The sequence below is a fragment of the Pseudophryne corroboree genome, chromosome 11 (genome assembly GCF_028390025.1).
Source record: "Pseudophryne corroboree isolate aPseCor3 chromosome 11, aPseCor3.hap2, whole genome shotgun sequence".
In the NCBI taxonomy this organism is placed as follows: domain Eukaryota; kingdom Metazoa; phylum Chordata; class Amphibia; order Anura; family Myobatrachidae; genus Pseudophryne; species Pseudophryne corroboree.
Genome location: NC_086454.1, coordinates 219,702,495 through 219,723,884, shown reverse-complemented (window position 1 = coordinate 219,723,884; position 21,390 = coordinate 219,702,495). Strand labels below are relative to the sequence as shown.

General features: G+C 46.4%; 1 protein-coding gene across 5 annotated transcripts in view; it reads left to right on the top strand.

Annotated features, from left to right (window-relative positions):
* Positions 1-20,839, top strand: part of LOC134969348 (dipeptidase 2-like) — a 649,658-nt gene extending 628,819 nt beyond the window's left edge. For all 5 annotated transcript variants that reach the window (XM_063945260.1, XM_063945264.1, XM_063945263.1 and 2 more), the window contains one exon: positions 19,578-20,839. In XM_063945260.1, the coding sequence (XP_063801330.1) occupies positions 19,578-19,766 (189 nt within the window). In that variant the 3' untranslated portion in view covers positions 19,767-20,839. The remainder of the gene's footprint in view (positions 1-19,577) is intronic.
* The last annotated feature ends 551 nt before the right edge of the window (positions 20,840-21,390 follow it).

The window sequence follows — 21,390 nt, the reverse complement described above, 5'->3', positions numbered from 1 at the left end:
ACCAACTAGTATCCAGCCATTTCACCAAACATCGAAGACGACCTCCAGCTATCACTGGTTCCTATCCATGTGGAAACTGCAGAGCATGTCCCCACATGATGAAAACTAAAAGTGTCACAGACAGATATGGAAATGTGAGGACAATCAACCAATTTATAAATTGTAATTCAGCGGGTGTAATATACTGCTTAGTCTGCCCCTGTGGTCAAAAATATGTAGGGATGACAACAAGGAACCTCAAACAATGGATATTGGAACACATTGGAACCATCAGAAACATTCCAACTGACCTCGTAAGAATGAGGAAACTCACATCAGTGGCAAGACATTTCCATCGTCACCACGAGAATAACCCCAAGGACCTAATGGCATTCGGTCTGGAACAAGTGAAATTAGGGATATGAGGTGGAGACTTAACACACAAACTTTTGAAAAGGGAGTCGGAGTGGACTTACAATTAAACAGCGTAACACCCCAAGGAATGAATATATCAATTTTGGGGTGTTTATCTGATGAGACAATGTTATTACCTATCTTTAGTCACCACGGGTACCCAACTACTCTGGAATATACAACCACTTTTCACGATCACATTGTCACTCTTTTCAGCCCTCCCCCTTAATTATTTTAATTTTACTATTTACCTCCATGATTATTATTATCTTTATTTTTGTCCTAAGATCATTGACATTAAATCTATACTAGGCACGTTCACTATTCATCCTTCAATACGCACTGTATCATAATACGGTTTCTCGACTATGCCATCCACCACAGATATATACCTATCTGTGTCATACACCCTATTTAACTGAATAATCACAATCACAGTCCCCCTCTTTGACCTTGTCCTTTACAATTTAAGCCCATTAATGTAAATTATATACCACCAAAAACACAAGGTGCACTTATTATTTACGTCTCAACACACACTATACCATATGTTGGTTTTTAATCATGCTATTTATCACAGATATACATGTATCTGTCACATACACTATATCTGCACCTCAAGCTTATCCCTCACCTTCACCAAGTGAGTCTGTTGTTAGTGTGGTTTGTTGCAGTGTTTTTTTCACTTCATTTGACCATCACAAACCCTCTCCCTTCCCCCTCCCCCTCCCTTTTTCTGATCCTATGTCCTAAGATATGGGTATTCACCCTTAACAATAATTTTTAACCCTCAATTAATATTTGAAAGGCATAAATGAAACCAGCAATTATCCTAAATTAATTGCATCGAACAGTATACCCATCCATATAATCCCTTTGTATTCATCCATCTCCCCCTAGTTTCCTTTATACAAGAAATTAAAATAATAATACTATGAATTTTAGAAATTCCAAAGAATCAGGTCTATCACCCAGTCTGAACAATATGTATATCACTGAGATCCCTAATTATTTAGTAATACTTTGTTCTCATTATGTCTTAAATTTTTTAGACTATAGGTACTCATTTCATCCAACAAGATACTTTCTTCTCTAAATAACTTTTAAACTTAATCTAATGAATACTTTAAACAATATAAACTAATAAAATCTACCCTTTTTTCCTGGTATATAAACCAACTATGCCAACCATGTGTAAGTAAACATGGCGGCTCATTGCCAACCAAAGGGGACGGAGAGTGTTCCTCCAGGATGTACGAGGCGCACCCCCGGGATATGGTTGGCGCACGTATTGATGTTAGCAGCCATTTTGCCAACCAAGGTCCGGACGTGGATCCGGACGTGACGTATCGCTGGAGGTGAATGCCTGTGAGGCGCGTGCTACACGCCGATAATGCCCCCTCGGGCAGCCGCCCAAGAAGAGCCCAATTCCTAGTGGAATGGGCCTTAACTGATTTTGGCAGCAGCAATCCAGCCGCAGAATGCGCCTGCTGAATCGTGTTACAGATCCAGCGAGCAATAGTTTGCTTTGAAGCAGGAGCACCAAGCTTGTTGTAAGCATACAGGATAAACAAAGACTCTGTTTTCCTGACCCTAGCCGTTCTGGCTACATAAACCTTCAAAGCCCTAACCACATCAAGTAACTCGTAATCCTCCAAGTCAGTAGTAGCCACAGGCACCACAATAGGTTGGTTTATATGAAAGGATGAAACCACTTTCGGTAGGAATTGTGGACAGGTCCGCAATTCTGCTCTATCCGCATGGAAAACCAGATAGGGGCTTTTATGTGACAAAGCCGCCAACTCTGACACACACCTAGCCGAAGCCAAGGCTAATAGCATGACCACCTTCCACGTGAGATATTTCAACTCCACCGTTTTGAGTGGTTCAAACCAGTGGAATTTCAGGAAACTCAACACCATGTTAAGATCCCAAGGTGCCACTGGAGGCACAAAAGGGGGCTGAATATGCAGCACTCCCTTTACAAACGTCTGAACTTCAGGTAGAGAAGCCAACTCTTTTTGAAAGAAAATGGATAGGGCCGAAATCTGGACCTTAATGGAACCCAATTTTAGTCCCAAATTCACTCCGGACTGTAGGAAGTGAAGGAAACGGCCCAGCTGGAATTCCTCCGTAGGAGCATTCCTGGCCTCACACCAAGCAACATATTTTCGCCATATACGGTGATAATGTTGAGCTGTCACGTCATTCCTAGCCTTTATCAGCGTAGGAATGACCTCATCCGGAATGCCTTTCTCTGCTAGGATCCGCCGTTCAACCGCCATGCCGTCAAACGCAGCCGCGGTACGTCTTGGAACAGACAGGGCCCCTGTTGCAACAAGTCCTGTCTTAGAGGAAGAGGCCACAGGTCCTCTTTGAGCATTTCTTGCAGATCTGGATACCAAGTCCTTCGTGGCCAACCTGGAACAATGAGTATTGTTCTCACTCCTCTTTTTCTTATTATCCTCAGCACCTTGGGTATGAGAGGAAGAGGAGGAAATACATAGAACGACTGGAACACCCACGGTGTCACCAGGGCGTCTACAGCTATCGCCTGAGGGTCTCTTGACCTGGCGCAATACCTCTGTAGCTTTTTGTTGAGGCGGGATGCCATCATGTCCACCTGTGGCAGTTCCCACCGACTTGTAATCTGTGCGAAGACTTCCTAATGAAGTCCCCACTCTCCCGGGTGTAGGTCGTGTCTGCTGAGGAAGTCTGCTTCCCAGTTGTCCACTCCCGAGATGAACACTGCTGACAGTGCACTTACGTGATTCTCCACCCAGCGAAGAATCTTGGTGGCTTCCGCCATCGCCACTCTGCTCCTTGTGCCGCCTTGACGGTTTACATGAGCTACTGCAGTGATGTTGTCTGACTGAATCAGAACCGGTTGGTCGCGAAGCAGGGTCTCCGCTTGACGTAGGGCGTTGTATTTGGCCTTAGTTCCAGGATGTTGATGTGAAGGCAAGTCTCTTGACATGACCACAGACCTTGGAAATTTCTTCCCTGTGCGACTGCACCCCAACATCGGAGGCTTGCGTCCGTGGTCACCATTACCCAGTCCTGAATGCCCTAGAGAAGGTGAGCGCTCTGTAGCCACCACAGGAGTGACACCCTGGCCCTGGGGGATAGGGTGATTAACCGATGCATCTGAAGATGTGATCCGGACCACTTGTCCAGTAAGTCCCATTGAAAGGTCCTCGCATGGAACCTGCCAAAGGGAATGGCCTCGTATGATGCCACCATCTTTCCCAGGACCTGAGTGCAGTGATGCACTGACACCTGTTTTGGTTTTAATAGGTTCCTGACCAGTGTCATGAGTTCCTGAGCTTTCTCCATCGGGAGATAAACCCTTTTCTGGTCTGTGTCTAGAATCATGCCCAGGAAAGGCAGACGAGTCGTAGGAACCAACTGCGACTTTGGAATATTTAGAATCCAGCCGTGTTGCCGTAACACTTCCAGAGAAAGTGCTACACTGATCAGCAACTGCTCTCTCGAACTCGCTTTTATGAGGAGATCATCCAAGTATGGGATAATTGTGACTCCTTGCTTTCGCAGGAGTACCATCATTTCCGCCATTACCTTGGTAAATATTCTCGGTGCCGTGGAGAGACCAAACGGCAACGTCTGAAATTGGTAATGACAATCCTGTACCACAAATCTGAGGTACACCTGATGAGGTGGATAAATGGGGACATGAAGGTATGCATCCTTTATGTCCAGAGACACCATAAACCCCCCCCCCCCCTTCCAGGCTTGCGATGACCGCTCTCAGCGATTCCATCTTGAACTTGAACCTTTTCAGGTATATGTTCAGGGATTTTAAATTCAATATGGGTCTGACCGAACCGTCCGGTTTCGGGACTACAAACATGGTCGAATAATAACCCCTTCCTTGTTGAAGGAGGGGAACCTTGACCACCACCTGTTGAAGATACAATTTGTGAATTGCAGTTAACACTACTTCCCTCTCGTGGGGGGAAGCTGGCAGGGCTGATTTGAGGTATCAGTGAGGTGGCATTTCCTCGAATTCCAGCTTGTATCACTGAGACACAATCTCTATTGCCCAGGGATCCAACTGGGAGTGAACCCACTTGTGGCTGAAATTTCAAAGACGTGCCCCCACCGGGCCTAGCCCCGCTTGTGGAGCCCCAGCGTCATGCGGCGGATTTTGTAGAGGCCGGGGAGGACTTCTGTTCCTGGGAACTAGCTGCGTTGTGCAGCTTCTTTCCTCTGCCCCTGCCTCTGGCAAGAAAGGACGCACCTCGGACTTTCTTGTTTTTCTGTGACCGAAAGGACTGAATTTGATAATACGGTGCTCTCTTAGGCTGTGAGGAAACATATGGCAAAAAATTTGACTTTCCAGCAGTAGCTGTGGAGACCAGATCCGAGAGACCCTCCCCAAACAATTCCTCACCCTTATAAGGTAAAACCTCCATATGCCTTTTTGAGTCGGCATCACCTGTCCATTGCCGAGTCCACAGGACCCTTCTGGCAGAAATCGACATAGCATTTATTCTAGAACCCAGTAGACTAATGTCTCTTTGAGCATCTCTCATATAAAGGACAGCGTCTTTAATATGCCCCAGGGTCAATAAAACAGTATCCCTATCTAGGGTATCCAACTCCTCTGATAAGGTATCAGTCCATGCCGCTGCTGCACTACAGACCCAGGCCGACGCGATTGCCGGTCTGAGCAAGGTACCTGAATGTGTATAAATGGACTTCAGGGTACCCTCCTGTTTGCGATCAGCAGCATCCTTGAGGGTAGCCGTATCCTGGGACGGCAGGGCTACCTTTTTGGATAAGCGTGTTAAAGCTTTGTCCACCCTAGGGGAGGATTCCCATCGTAACCTGTCCATTGGTGGGAAAGGATACGCCATAAGAATCCGTTTGGAAATCTGCATTTTTTCATCTGGAAATTCCCAAGCTTTTTCACATAACTCATTCAGTTCGTGTGAGGGGGGAAAAGTTACCTCAGTTTTCTTTCCCTTATACATATAAACCCTTGTGTCAGGGACAGGGGTTTCCTCTGTGATGTGCAAAATATCCTTAATTGCTATAATCATATATCGGAGTGATTTAGCCAACTTTGGCTGTAACTTTGCATCATCGTAATCGACACTGGAGTCAGAATCCGTGTCGGTATCTTTGTCAACAATTTGGGATAGTGGGCGCTTCTGAGACCCTGACGGCCTCTGCGACATAGGATCAGGCACGGGTTGGGACCCTGACTGTCCTGAGGCTTCAGCTTTATCTAACCTCTTATGCAAGGAATTAACATTATCATTTAAAACCTTCCACATATCCATCCAATCAGGTGTCAGCGCCGTCGGCGGAGACACCACATTCACTTGCTCCCGCTCTGCTTCCACATAGCCTTCCTCATCAGACATGTCGACACAAGCGTACCGACACACCACACACACAGGGAATGCCCTTTTTGAAGACAGTTCCCCCACAAGGCCCTTTGGAGAGACAGAGGGGTATATTTACTAAGCTCCCGATTTTGACCGAGATGCCGTTTTTTCATCAAAGTGTCATCTCGGTCAATCTCGGTCATTTACTAAACACTAATCACGGCAGTGATGAGGGCATTCGTAATTTTTTGCTAGTTCAGGTAAAAAATTACGAATGAATACACCATCGGTCAAATTACGCCTGTTTAGATACGAATCTCGGTCATTTACTAAGCAAAAAAACACAAAACACTGCCGTGAAAAATTACAATTCGCAAAAAAGTCCTAAAAAAAAACAGACCTGCTTTTTTTATTCGTGATTTGAGATGCATGCAGGGATCCATGAGATCCGTGCATGTATATCAATGGGAAGGGGTGGGAAAGTGTTTTTTGTTGTTAAAAAAAATTGCGTGGGGTCCCCCCTCCTAAGCATAACCAGCCTCGGGCTCTTTGAGCCGATCCTGGTTGCAGAAATATGGGGAAAAAAATGACAGGGGTTCCCCCATATTTAAGCAACCAGCATCGGGCTCTGCGCCTGGTCCTGGTCCCAAAAATACGAGGGACAAAAAGAGTAGGGGTCCCCCGTATTTTTAAAACCAGCACCGGGCTCCACTAGCTGGACAGATAATGCCACAGCCGGGGGTCACTTTTATACTGCGCCCTGCGGCCGTGGCATCAAAAATCCAACTAGTCACCCCTGGCCGGGGTACCCTGGGGGAGTGAGGACCCCTTCAATCAAGGGGTCCCCCCCCCCCAGCCACCCAAGGGCCAGGGGTGAAGCCCGAGGCTGTCCCCCCCCATCCAATGGGCTGCGGATGGGAGGGCTGATAGCCTTTGTTGAAAAATAAAAGATATTGTTTTTAGTAGCAGTACTACAAGTCCCAGCAAGCCTCCCCCGCATGCTGGTACTTGGAGAACCACAAGTACCAGCATGCGGCGGAAAAACTGGCCCGCTGGTACCTGTAGTACTATTACTAAAAAAATACCCAAAAAAACACAAGACACACACACCGTGAAAGTATAATTTTATTACATACACACATACATACATACTTACCTTAAGTTCCCACGCAGGTCGGTCCTCTTGTCCAGTAGAATCCAAGGGGTACCTGTTGAAAAAATTATACTCATGAGATCCAGTGGTCCAGGCTCCTCGGCAAATCCAGGGTTAATCCACGTACTTGAATAAAATAAAAAAACGCTGTCACGACCACGAACTGAAAGGTGACCCATGTTTGCACATGGGTCACCTTGCCCCGAATGCCAGAAACCCACTTTGCCTTCTGGCTAAGTGGGTTTCTTCAGCCAATCAGGGAGTGCCACGTTGTAGCACTCTCCTGATCAGCTGTGTGCTCCTGTCCTCACTGACAGGCAGCACACGGCAGTGTTACAATGTAGCGCCTATGCGCTACATTGTAACCAATGATGGGAACTTTCTGCTCAGCGGTGACGTCACTTTAGGTCAACCGCAGGGCAGAAAGTTCCCATCATTGGTTACAATGTAGCGCATAGGCGCTACATTGTAACACTGCCGTGTGCTGCCTGTCACTCAGTACAGGAGCACACAGCCGATCAGGAGAGTGCTACAACGTGGCACTCCCTGATTGGCTGAAGAAACCCACTTAGCCAGAAGGCAAAGTGGGTTTCTGGCATTCGGGGCAAGGTGACCCATGTGCAAACATGGGTCACCTTTCAGTTCGTGGTCGTGACAGCGTTTTTTTATTTTATTCAAGTACGTGGATTAACCCTGGATTTGCCGAGGAGCCTGGACCACTGGATCTCGTGAGTATAATTTTTTCAACAGGTACCCCTTGGATTCTACTGGACAAGAGGACCGACCTGCGTGGGAACTTAAGGTAAGTATGTATGTATGTGTGTATGTATTTAATAAAATTATACTTTCACGGTGTGTGTGTCTTGTGTTTTGTTGGGTATTTTTTTAGTAATAGTACTACAGGTACCAGCGGGCCAGTTTTTCCGCCGCATGCTGGTACTTGTGGTTCTCCAAGTACCAGCATGCGGGGGAGGCTTGCTGGGACTTGTAGTACTGCTACTAAAAACAATATCTTTTATTTTTCAACAAAGGCTATCAGCCCTCCCATCCGCAGCCCATTGGATGGGGGGGGACAGCCTCGGGCTTCACCCCTGGCCCTTGGGTGGCTGGGGGGGGGGGACCCCTTGATTGAAGGGGTCCTCACTCCCCCAGGGTACCCCGGCCAGGGGTGACTAGTTGGATTTTTGATGCCACGGCCGCAGGGCGCAGTATAAAAGTGACCCCCGGCTGTGGCATTATCTGTCCAGCTAGTGGAGCCCGGTGCTGGTTTTAAAAATACGGGGGACCCCTACTCTTTTTGTCCCCCGTATTTTTGGGACCAGGACCAGGCGCAGAGCCCGATGCTGGTTGCTTAAATATGGGGGAACCCCTGTCATTTTTTTCCACATATTTCTGCAACCAGGATCGGCTCAAAGAGCCCGAGGCTGGTTATGCTTAGGAGGGGGGACCCCACGCATTTTTTTTGAAAAAATTACATTGTTTACTTTAAAAAAAAAAAAAAAAAAACCCAGCACGGATCACACAAATCCGGCCGAGATTGATTGTAAAAAAAAACGGCAGTGTTTTGCTAATCACTGCCGTTAAATTAGGTAAAAAAACACGAATGACATCGACATCGGAAGCAAAGAAAAACACGAATACGACAGCTTAGTAAATTAGTCGTAATCCATTCAAAAAGTTGCAGTTTTACACTGTCGATGTCATTCGTGATTGAACTTTGACCTTTTTTCGGAAATTACGAATCTTAGTAAATAAACCCCAGAGAGAGAGTATGCCAGCACACACCCCAGCGCTATAACCCAGGAATAACACAGTAACTTAATGTTAACCCAGTAGCTGCTGTTTATTTGTGTTTTTGCGCCTAATTTATGTGCCCCCCCCCTCTCTTTTTACCCTCTTCTACCGTGAATCTGCAGGGGAGAGCCTGGGGAGCTTCCTCTCAGCGGAGCTGTGGAGAAAAAATGGCGCTGGTGAGTGCTGAGGAAGAAGCCCCGCCCCCTCGACGGTGGGCTTATGTCCCGCATAAATATGCATTTTCTTGGCGGGGGCTCATACATATATACAGTACCCAACTGTATATATGTTTACTTTTGCCAAAAAAAGGATCCAAATGCTGCCCAGGGCGCCCCGCCCCCCCCCCCCCCTGCGCCCTGCACCCTTACAGTGACCGGAGTATGTGAGGTGTGTGGGAGCAATGGCGCACAGCTGCAGTGCTGTGCGTTACCTCAGTGAAGAACTGAGTCTTCTGTCGCCGATTTGAAGTCTTCTTGCTTCTCATACTCACCCGGCTTCTGTCTTCCGGCTCTGCGAGGGGGACGGCGGCGCGGCTCTGGGATCGGACAGCGAGAGTGAGATCCTGCGTACGATCCCTCTGGAGCTAATGGTGTCCAGTAGCCTAAGAAGCAGGACCTAGCTTCAGAGAGTAGGGCTGCTTCTCTCCCCTCTGTCCCACGATGCAGGGAGTCTGTTGCCAGCAGAGCTCCCTGAAAATAAAAAACCTATTAAAATACTTTCTCTCAGCGAACTCAGGAGAGCTCACTGAAAAGCACCCAGCTCGTCTGGGCACAGTATCAAACTGAGGTCTGGAGGAGGGGCATAGAGGGAGGAGCCAGTGCACACCAGAACCTAAATTCTTTCTTAAAGTGCCCATGTCTCCTGCGGAGCCCGTCTATCCCCATGGTCCTTACGGAGTCCCCAGCATCCACTAGGACGTTAGAGAAATACCCATTATGGGATATAGACCTCGACCAGTGAACAAGCCTCAGAGAGGTGAAACGGTCCGTTTGGTCAGTGTGGGTGCAGGGCCGTGTGCAGCCCAGACCCACGGAGGAGGAAGCCGGGTCCAGTAAGCGCCCATTTGGGCCTGATATTTCTATTTACTGCCTTTTTTTCTCCTTTTTATATCATAATTTACATATAAGAGTTTATTATTTAGAATTTTGAACAACTGAGAAACATTTACTTAGCCTGATGCAAATACCTTTTGTTTGATGATTCTTATAAAGAAGCTATTTACATACACATCGGTTTTTACATGGAAGGATAATATCCTCATTATGGTTGACAGGCAGAACCATCTTGTCCGAATGTATCTATATTGTTAATCACTGATATTTAATTATAACAATCTGTAGGCTGCGAGCAGTACTCTGGCACAAACTCAAGTGGCTAGGATAATTTTGTTTGGCATCAAGGGTATATTAACATAATAATTATATTTTGAATGGATATCAAACGCATAGCACCATCTTGATCCGTTGCTGTAAAATACAATCTACTTGACTTACCAGTCCAATTATTCCGCGGACCTTACTGCGCATCTGCTTATCTATAAACTTTATATTCCTTAACTATGCTCAAACCCTTTTCTTCTCTATCAATGTGCTCTCTCATCCAGAATTAATTCCACTTGGAACCAGAATATCCCTTCTCCTGGACAGCAGAAGCACATTTCTTATTTCCAGATACCAGTACTCTCTCATTCAGCAGATTACTGCCATACTCCATAAGGGTACGCCCAATCTCGTCCGATCTTGGAAGCAAATCAATGGTAGGCCTGGTTAGTAATTGCTTGGGAGACTGTCAATGAATACCAGGTGCAGTAAACATTGAGCTGAAAAGCAGAAGAAAGTTATCTCTTTATTTCTCTATCGTCCTAAGTGGATGCTGGGGTTCCTGAAAGGACCATGGGGAATAGCGGCTCCGCAGGAGACAGGGCACAAAAGTAAAGCTTTTACAGGTCAGGTGGTGTGTACTGGCTCCTCCCCCTATGACCCTCCTCCAGACTCCAGTTAGATTTTTGTGCCCGGCCGAGAAGGGTGCAATTCTAGGTGGCTCTCATAAAGAGCTGCTTAGAGAGTTTAGCTTAGGTTTTTTATTTTACAGTGATTCCTGCTGGCAACAGGATCACTGCAACGAGGGACAGAGGGGAGAAGAAGTGAACTCACCTGCGTGCAGGATGGATTGGCTTCTTGGCTACTGGACATGAAGCTCCAGAGGGACGATCACAGGTACAGCCTGGATGGTCACCGGAGCCACGCCGCCGGCCCCCTCACAGATGCTGAAGCAAGAAGAGGTCCAGAATCGGCGGCTGAAGACTCCTGCAGTCTTCTTAAGGTAGCGCACAGCACTGCAGCTGTGCGCCATTTTCCTCTCAGCACACTTCACACGGCAGTCACTGAGGGTGCAGGGCGCTGGGGGGGGGCGCCCTGGGAGGCAAATGAAAACCTTTAAAAAGGCTAAAAATACCTCACATATAGCCCCAGAGGCTATATGGAGATATTTACCCCTGCCTAAATGTACTAAATAGCGGGAGACGAGCCCGCCGAAAAAGGGGCGGGGCCTATCTCCTCAGCACACGGCGCCATTTTCTGTCACAGCTCCGCTGGTCAGGAAGGCTCCCAGGTCTCTCCCCTGCACTGCACTACAGAAACAGGGTATAACAGAGAGGGGGGGCAAAATAAATGGCAATATATTAATATAAAAGCAGCTATAAGGGAGCACTTAATCATAAGGCTATCCCTGTCATATATAGCGCTTTTTGGTGTGTGCTGGCAGACTCTCCCTCTGTCTCCCCAAAGGGCTAGTGGGTCCTGTCTTCGTATAGAGCATTCCCTGTGTGTCTGCTGTGTGTCGGTACGTGTGTGTCGACATGTATGAGGACGTTATTGGTGTGGAGGCGGAGCAATTGCCAAATATGAGGATGTCACCTCCTAGGGGGTCGACACCAGAATGGATGCCTTTATTTGTGGAATTACGGGATAGCGTCAACTCGCTTAAGCAGTCGTTTGCCGACATGAGGCGGCCGGACACTCAATTAGTGCCTGTCCAGGCGCCTCAAACACCGTCAGGGGCTGTAAAACGCCCCTTGCCTCAGTCGGTCGACACAGACCCAGACACAGGCACTGATTCCGGTGGTGAAGGTGACGAATCAACCGTATTTTCCAGTAGGGCCACACGTTATATGATTTTGGCAATAAAGGAGATGTTACATTTAGCTGATACTACAGGTACCACTAAACAGGGTATTATGTGGGGTGTGAAAAAACTACCAGTAGTTTTTACCGAATCAGAAGAATTAAATGACGTGTGTGATGAAGCGTGGGGTGCCCCGATAAAAAACTGCTAATTTCAAAGAAGTTATTGGCTTTATACCCTTTCCCGCCAGAGGTTAGGGAGCGCTGGGAAACACCTCCTAGGGTGGACAAAGCGCTAACACGCTTATCAAAACAAGTGGCGTTACCCTCTCCTGAGACGGCCGCACTTAAAGATCCATCAGATAGGAGGATGGAAAATATCCAAAAAGGTATATACACACATGCAGGTGTTATACTACGACCAGCTATTGCGACTGCCTGGATGTGCAGTGCTGGGGTAGTTTGGTCAGAGTCCCTGATCGAAAATATTGATACCCTGGACAGGGACAATATTTTACTGTCGTTAGAACAAATAAAGGATGCATTTCTTTATATGCGTGATGCACAGAGAGATATCTGCACACTGGCATCACGGGTAAGTGCTATGTCCATTTCGGCCAGAAGAGCTTTATGGACACGACAGTGGACAGGCGATGCGTAGAGGAGTTATTTGGGGTCGGTCTATCGGATTTGGTGGCCACGGCTACGGCCGGGAAATCCACCTTTCTACCTCAAGTCACTCCCCAACAGAAAAAGGCACCGACCTTTCAACCGCAGCCCTTTCGTTCCTTTAAAAATAAGAGAGCAAAGGGCTATTCATATCTGCCACGAGGCAGAGGACGAGGGAAGAGACAGCAACAGGCAGCTCCTTCCCAGGAACAGAAGCCCTCCCCGGCTTCTACAAAAGCCTCAGCATGACGCTGGGGCTTCGCAAGCGGACTCGGGGGCGATAGGCGGTCGTCTCAAGAATTACAGCGCGCAGTGGGCTCACTCGCAGGTAAATCCCTGGATCCTGCAGATAATATCTCAGGGGTACAGGTTGAAATTAGAGACAGAGCCACCTCGCCGTTTCCTGAAGTCTGCTTTACCAACGTCCCCCTCAGAAAGGGAGACGGTTTTGGAAGACATTCACAAGCTGTATTCTCAGCAGGTGATAGTCAAGGTACCTCTTCTACAACAAGGGAAGGGGTATTATTCCACTCTTTTTGTGGTACCGAAGCCGGATGGCTCGGTAAGGCCTATTCTAAATCTGAAGTCCTTGAACCTGTACATAAAGAAGTTCAAGTTCAAGATGGAGTCACTCAGAGCAGTGATAGCGAACCTGGAAGAAGGGGACTTTATGGTATCCTTGGACATCAAGGATGCGTATCTCCACGTTCCAATTACCCCTCACACCAGGGGTACCTCAGGTTCGTTGTACAAAACTGTCACTATCAGTTTCAGACGCTGCCGTTTGGTTTGTCCACGGCACCTCGGGTCTTTACAAAGGTAATGGCCGAGATAATATTTCTTCTTCGAAGAAAAGGCGTATTAATTATCCCATACTTGGACGATCTCCTAATAAGGGCAAGGTCCAGAGAACAGCTAGAGATGGGTTTAGCACTATCTCAAGAGGTGCTAAAGCAGCACGGATGGATTCTGAATATTCCAAAATCCCAATTAATGCCGACAACTCGTCTGCTGTTCCTGGGGATGATTCTGGACACAGTTCAGAAAAAGGTTTTTCTTCCCGAAGAAAAAGCAAAGGAGTTATCTGACCTGGTCAGGAACCTCCTAAAACCAGGAAAGGTGTCTGTACATCAATGCACAAGAGTCCTGGGAAAAAATGGTAGCTTCTTACGAAGCAATCCCTTTCGGCAGATTCCATGCAAAGGGATCTGTTGGACAAATGGTCAGGGTCGCATCTTCAGATGCACCTGCGGATAACCCTGTCGCCGAGGACAAGGGTATCCCGTCTGTGGTGGTTGCAGGAGGCTCATCTATTGGAGGGCCGCAGATTCGGCATGCAGGATTGGATCCTGGTGACCACGGATGCCAGCCTGAGAGGCTGGGGAGCAGTCACACAGGGAAGAAATTTCCAGGGAGTGTGGTCGAGCCTGAAAAAGTCTCTTCACATAAGCATTCTGGAACTAAGAGCAATCTACAATGCTCTAAGCCAGGCGGAACCTCTGCTTCAAGGAAGACCGGTGTTGATCCAGTCGGACAACATCACGGCAATCGCCCATGTAAACAGACAGGGCGGCACAAGAAGCAGGAGGGCAATGGCAGAAGCTGCCAGGATCCTTCGCTGGGCGGAGAATCACGTGATAGCACTGTCAGCAGTATTCATCCCGGGCGTGGACAACTGGGAAGCAGAATTCCTCAGCAGACACGACCTTCACCCGGGAGAGTGGGGACTTCATCCAGAAGTTTTCCACATGCTATTAAACCGTTGGGTAAAACCAATGGTGGACATGATGGCGTCTCGCCTCAACAAAACACTGGACAGGTATTGCGCCAGGTCAAGAGATCCGCAGGCAATAGCTGTGGACGCGCTGGTAACACCTTGGGTGTACCAGTCGGTATATGTTTTTCCTCCTCTGCCTCTCATACCAAAGGTATTGAGGATTATACGGCAAAGAGGAGTAAGACTAGTGGCTCCGGATTGGCCAAGAAGGACTTGGTACCCGGAACTTCAAGAGATGGTCACGGACGATCCGTGGCCTCTACTTCTGAGAAGGGACCTGCTTCAGCAGGGTCCTTGTCTTTTTCAAGACTTACCGCGGCTGCGTTTGACGGCATGGCGTTTGAATGCCAGATCCTAAAAGGAAAAGGCATTCCAGAAGAAGTCATTCCTACCTTGATAAAGGCAAGGAAGGAAGTCACCGCGAAGCATTATCGCCGTATTTGGCGAAAATATGTTGCGTGGTGCGAGCAGCGGAGTGCTCCGATGGAGGAATTTCAACTGGGTCGTTTTCCTACATTTCCTGCAATCAGGATTGTCTGTGGGTCTCAAATTGGGATCTATTAAGGTTCAAATTTCGGCCCTATCAATATTCTTCCAAAAAGAATTGGCCTCAGTCCCTGAGGTCCAGATTTTTATCAAAGGAGTACTGCATATACAGCCTCCTGTGGTGCCTAAGGTGGCACCATGGGATCTAAATGTAGTTTTAGATTTCCTCAAATCCAATTGGTTTGAACCACTAAAGAATGTGGATTTGAAATATCTCACATGGAAAGTGACTATGTTACTGGCCCTGGCTTCGGCCGGGAGAGTATCTGAACTGGCGGCTTTGTTTTATAAAAGCCCTTATTTAATTTTCCATTCGACATAGGGCAGAGCTGCGGACGCGTCCGCATTTTCTCCCTAAGGTGGTATCAGCGTTTCACCTGAACCAGCCTATTGTAGTGCCTGCGGCTACAGACGACTTGAAGGACTCCAAGTTGTTGGACGTTGTCAGAGCCTTAAAAATATACATTTAAAGGACGGCTGGAGTCAGAAAATCTGACTCGCTGTTTATACTGTATGCACCCAACAAGTTGGGTGCACCTGCTTCTAAGCAGTCGATTGCTCGTTGGATTTGTAACAAAATTCAACTTGTACATTCTGTGGCAGGCCTGCCACAGCCTAAATCTGTTAAGGCCCATTCCGCAAGGAAGGTGGGCTCATCTTGGGCGGCTGCCCGAGGGGTCTCGGCATTACAACTCTGCCGAGCAGCTACGTGGTCAGGGGAGAACACGTTTGTAAATTTTTACAAATTTGATACCCTGGCAAAGGAGGACCTGGAGTTCTCTCATTCGGTGCTGCAGAGTCATCCGCACTCTCCCGCCCGTTTGGGAGCTTTGGTATAATCCCCATGGTCCTTTCAGGAACCCCAGCATCCACTTAGGACGATAGAGAAAATAAGAATTTACTTACCGATAATTCTATTTCTCGGAGTCCGTAGTGGATGCTGGGCGCCCATCCCAAGTGCGGATTATCTGCAATACTTGTACATAGTTATTGTTAACTAATTCGGGTTATTGTTTAGGAAGCCATCTTTCAGAGGCTCCTCTGTTATCATACTGTTAACTGGGTTTAGATCACAAGTTGTACGGTGTGATTGGTGTGGCTGGTATGAGTCTTACCCGGGATTCAAAATCCTCCCTTATTGTGTACGCTCGTCCGGGCACAGTACCTAACTGGAGTCTGGAGGAGGGTCATAGGGGGAGGAGCCAGTACACACCACCTGACCTGTAAAAGCTTTACTTTTGTGCCCTGTCTCCTGCGGAGCCGCTATTCCCCATGGTCCTTTCAGGAACCCCAGCATCCACTACGGACTCCGAGAAATAGAATTATCGGTAAGTAAATTCTTATTTTTCTACTGTTTACTCTCCTGATTCCTGTTTCATATTCATATTTACAAGCATTCTATCTGTGGTTTGGCTTAAACAGATCAAGCCAACCAACATAAAGGTTCAAAAACCTAACCAAAGTGTAATAATATCAGACATCTGGTATTTGCCTTTTTCTACACATGAAATAGCAACTGCGGTAAAATGCCTTATGGTAACACCAGTGCCCAATATTAGAGCAAAGGGTGTTCAAACCAATATAGGCAACATTTCTATACTGTATTAGGGACCAACATAAAGGCACCTCCTGGTGGGAGTAATAACCAGTCAAATAATTGTATTAAGACTGACTGGTTCCCACAACTATATTTTAATTATATTTTCACCTAGGCGCTATGTAGTTCAATTTTATATGTACTACAATGAATTAATGAATACAATGAGTATAAGAATTTTTTCATCAATTTGTTTATGATGTCACATTTATTTTAAAGAAAACATTAAAAGTTAAGTTTTAACGTCTACTAATTTTCAATAAGAGTGCCCCAACACAGAGTCTTTCTTTTTGCATAAACTGCACCCAATCTGTCAGTTTTCTGCCACCCTGATACTTATTTCAGTGTCGCCTGCTGATGCAGATATATTTATGTACCCTGTACTTGTCCTGTATTGTCCTTAACTGTAAGTCACTGTTTTCTTAGGGTAGCACATCTACATAGAATTTGGTGTGGAAATACGGCTGTACAGCCAGCTCTGTTACCAGTGGAAGCTCCAGAGGTGGAGCTGCAGCACAGTATAAAGTGCAAATAGGGGAGCCACACCAACTGCCAATGAATCAATTTGGCATGACATTTGGTGGCAGTTGGTGTGTCTAACGTATTTGAACTTTGGACTGTGCTGCAGCTCCACCTCTAGAGCTTCCACTGGCAACAGAGCTGACTGTACAGCCATATTTCCATTCCAAATGACATGTACAGTAGATGTGCTACCCAAACTCAGGGGAACTTTACAGATATGTCCTCCTTATACACCTTGCCTCAATACGCCATATGGTGCAAGATACTCAGTGCAACTGAGCTGTCCCAAGAGGTATAGCACACCATCTTTTTCTTTAAATGTTGTATCTGATTGGCTTAGCAGACACAGCTAAACACTACTAAAACTGTACTAGACACACTTGGCTGCGACTTTAACCAAATACATACATTTGCAGATAAAGCACAATGGAAAATGATGTGGGGAAAAAAGCAGCAGTCACTGCATTGTAGTACTTTATACACAAATTCAGACTCATTTGGACACAAATATACAAATGTTACACAACAAATTGATCAGTGTAATCTAGCAAAGTAGTTTTGTTGTTTCCACTTGTTTTATTTCTGTGATACCTGTATTTTGAGTGAAAACGATGCTTGCAGGAGCCAATACATCATGAACTGGTGCGAATGGAGCCACATTGTATGAGGACTCATCTGTAAATTTGTGTGTTAAACATTACTTTGTTCCATGTATGCCTATACAACCACAATCTACTCTCCTGTATTACAGTGGTTCTGATTTGTTCAGTGAAACTAATTTAGCACTGCAAAATGGGATGCAGAAATAAAGTTAACATTTACAATTTTAACATTCACAATGTTACGATGTATGCATTGTTGAAATGTCAGCATCTCTAGAATGTCATCTCTAGAATGTCAACATGTTCACAATATCAACACGTGAAATGTCGACTGGGAGTAAAGGTTAGGCTACGGCAGCAGAGGGCTAGTGTTAGTAATTATGGAGAGGGTTGAGGTTAGGGGTTAGGCATACTCACTGTCGGAAGCACCGCACAATCTGCTGGAAGTCATTAGAACGCTGCCGCTGTCCCCGCCATACAAGGTAAGTCACTGCTAGACCACCAAGAACTATTTTTTTTTTCTTACATTCTAAGCATGTGAACATTTCACTAGGGCAGATGTGGTCAATGTAGACATTCTGCATGTCAACACTATGAAAGTCTAACTATACCACACCCAGAGGTGTAACTAGGGTTTTTGGAGCCCAGGGCAAGATTAGGAATGGCGCCCCCATTAAAAAAAAAAAAAAAAAACGACCTATAAAGCAACCGTGTGCACACGCCCAAAAAATGGGCATGGCTGCATACATGAAGGGGCGTGGCCACAAAAAATGGGGCGTGCCGACATGACACGCCACCTGTTTCACGTCACACTGGGATCATTCTTTCCAAATCAGCATGCACCTTACCTGTATGATGGTTTCTCATAATATAGAACCTCTGAAGAACTGTATCCTCTAAGGCAAACGGCATCTTCAGTCAGTATTCGCTATTCATGTAGGAGATCCCATTGTCCAGAAGATGCCTGTTTGTGCAGGAAAATTAACAAGGACAGCATCATTCAACAGCGGTTCAACAAGACTCGCATCCTGCCCCCTGCGTCTCTCAGCTACTATCATCTCCCCCTCGTGTCATCTCTCAGTCACACCATCACCTCCCCCTGCATCATCTCTCAGCCACACCATTACCTCCTCCTGCGATGTCTCTCAGCACACCGTCACCTTCCCCCATATGTTGTCTCTCAGCACATCATCTCCCACCCTGCGTTGTCACTCAGCACACCATCTCCCCCTGCGTAATTACTCAGCACACCATCATCTCCCCTGCATCATTACTCAGCACACCATTATCCCCTCCTTTGACGTAACTCAGCACACCATCACCTCCCCCTGCATCATCATTCAGCACGCCACTGCACTGTGTCTCTCTCTGTGTGTGTACCCCCCCACACACACTTCTAACCCCTTCTTTTGTGTCACCTCCCCCCCTTGTAATACTATCACTGTGGCACCTCTCCTGTGTCTCTGTGTCCCCCTCCCCCCTTCAGAGAGAGAGTGAGTGTGTGTCTTTGTATGTCTGTGTTATTTTACCCCCAACCCCCACTTACCTTCAGCTGGGAGCCGGGAAGCCTTGAGCCAGGGAGCCTGGGAGTCTGCAAGTCCGGAGCAGCGGTGGCAGTCATGCTCCCTCCCAGCAGCAGGAGACTGGATGCTGCTGCGGCTCAATCGCCTCCGAGCACCACGTCCATGGGTCTAGCTCGGCAGCGCAGTGCGGAGGGCGGATGGCAGCAGCACAATGACGGCGCGCGAGGTAACTTAGGAGGTTTGAGCAGGAACGATGCCCTGGCCGGTGGCGCCCCCTTCTGCTGCGCCTGCCATGATGCCCAGGGCACGTGCCATGCTCAACTCCCCTTAGTTATGCCTCTGACCACACCCCTGCAAAACAAAGTAATATTCATGGTTTAGTACTGCCTATAAACTTTTAAGCATTGTAAATTTAAACCAATAAAGAAAATATGTACGTGTAGTAATATATTATATATAGAAGTTAAAATGGCATTAAGCAGTTACTGCACTATTTAATGTAAATTTGCCTAAATATTTTAGGTTAGAGATGACCAGCTGTCCTTGAAACCGTCTGAGGAAGAAATTCCAGAAGAAGAGCTGAGTGCTGCTTGTCGCTTAAGTCTCCGAAAATTTGTGCCACCAAAAAGCATGGCGATATCTGGAATTCAAGAAAGAAGCATTTCAGTTCCTATATTGACAGCCTGTATATTCTTCTGCATACATTTATGATAGCATGAAATATTTTTAGAATTATGTATGCATACTCAACAATTCTAAAACAGGTTTTATATTTAAGTATAAAGATCCAAATGATAGCACAAATAGTACGGTATGCATTGGTACCAAGGGAAAATCATTGAGTCATAACTGCTGACATTAGAATACAAATAGCAGTGCTTATTTAGATGTTGCTTGAGCCTTTGGTAAGTAGTTCTCAGTATTATTACATCTCCAGCATGTACTCCTATGAAAATAACAACATGTAGGAAAGTAGGTTCAATGGGATGGGATTGAAATGCCGACAGTTGAGATGCCGGCGGTCGGAATACCAACAATGGCATCCTAATGATCAGAATTCTGACAGGGTAATATAAGTATTTGTACCTTCCCCCACTGGCCCCCTAACCCTAAAACTCCCTTCTAGCAGCTTAAACCTTACCCTCCCCCTCCCCGCACCCGCAGCCTAACCCTCCCTGGGGGTGCCTAAACCTAACCCCCCCTCCCCGCAGCCACAGCCTAACCCTCCCTCTCTCAGCCTAAACCTAATTTCCCACCCTCCATGGCTTACCTCGCCGGCAGGTGGGCGGATACTCGTTTGGGATTCCAGCACTGGGCTGATGATCCTATTCGGGATGCCCGTCCTGGCATTCCGAGTAGTAGGAATTCCAGTGTTGGTATTCTGACTGCCAGGATCCCAACTGCTGCGATGCTGACCTGATAACTGATCTGGATGTCAGTTGCGTAAAATGGGAGTAACATCTACTCATGCACTGAATTGAACCGAAAGTGACACTGCAGCTACTGTATATAGAGAACTAGAGTAATTTATATAGTATAAACTTGCGTAATTATCTAACTACATTCATTCACATCAAAATGATCATACAGTATTACTCATCAGAAAGTAGGGAGTGTGGAGATAAGATTGCTGACATTGCATTGTAGACAGCAGGTAATCTATTAAACTAGGAATGTTCTAAGCTTAAAGTATTTGAAGATACTATATTATAAAAAAAAAAATTATTGAATGATGTTTGTGGTGATGTCTTTTAAAGATTTAATAAAGTGTGAAATCAAAATAACTACTGAACTCCATTATTTATGCTCTCTCCCTCTGTACATAATATATCATTAGTTCCTGGAGGTTTTTGGAAAAAGCAACATTACTGTTGGAATTACTTGAACGTTTTTCATAATACAGTCTACAATGTTGTCAGTGAATTCCATACATTAGATTTATCAAAGCTTGAGAGAGAAAGATAATGTACTGTACCAACCAAGGCTGGGTCTAGGGTATCCCCTGCAAAGTATTAATTTGCACTCTCCTACAAATATGTCCTTTAGAAATGGATCTCTGCAGTGTTTAATTTTTTGAAATGTAACATGCAATATGTTGTAAAATAAGTGATAAGGGTACAGTAACGTGTGCAGGGTTAGGGGGATAAGGGTACAGCAGTGTGTACAGGGTTAAGGGGTTAGGGTACAGTAGTGAGTGAAGGGTTGGGGGGTAAGGACACCGTATTGGGTGCAGTGACAGGGGTAGTAAGCAAATAGTAGTGGGTTCAGGGTTAGGGGTTAAGGGTACAGTATAGAGTGCAGGGTAAGTGGTAAGGACACAGTAGTGGGTGAGAGT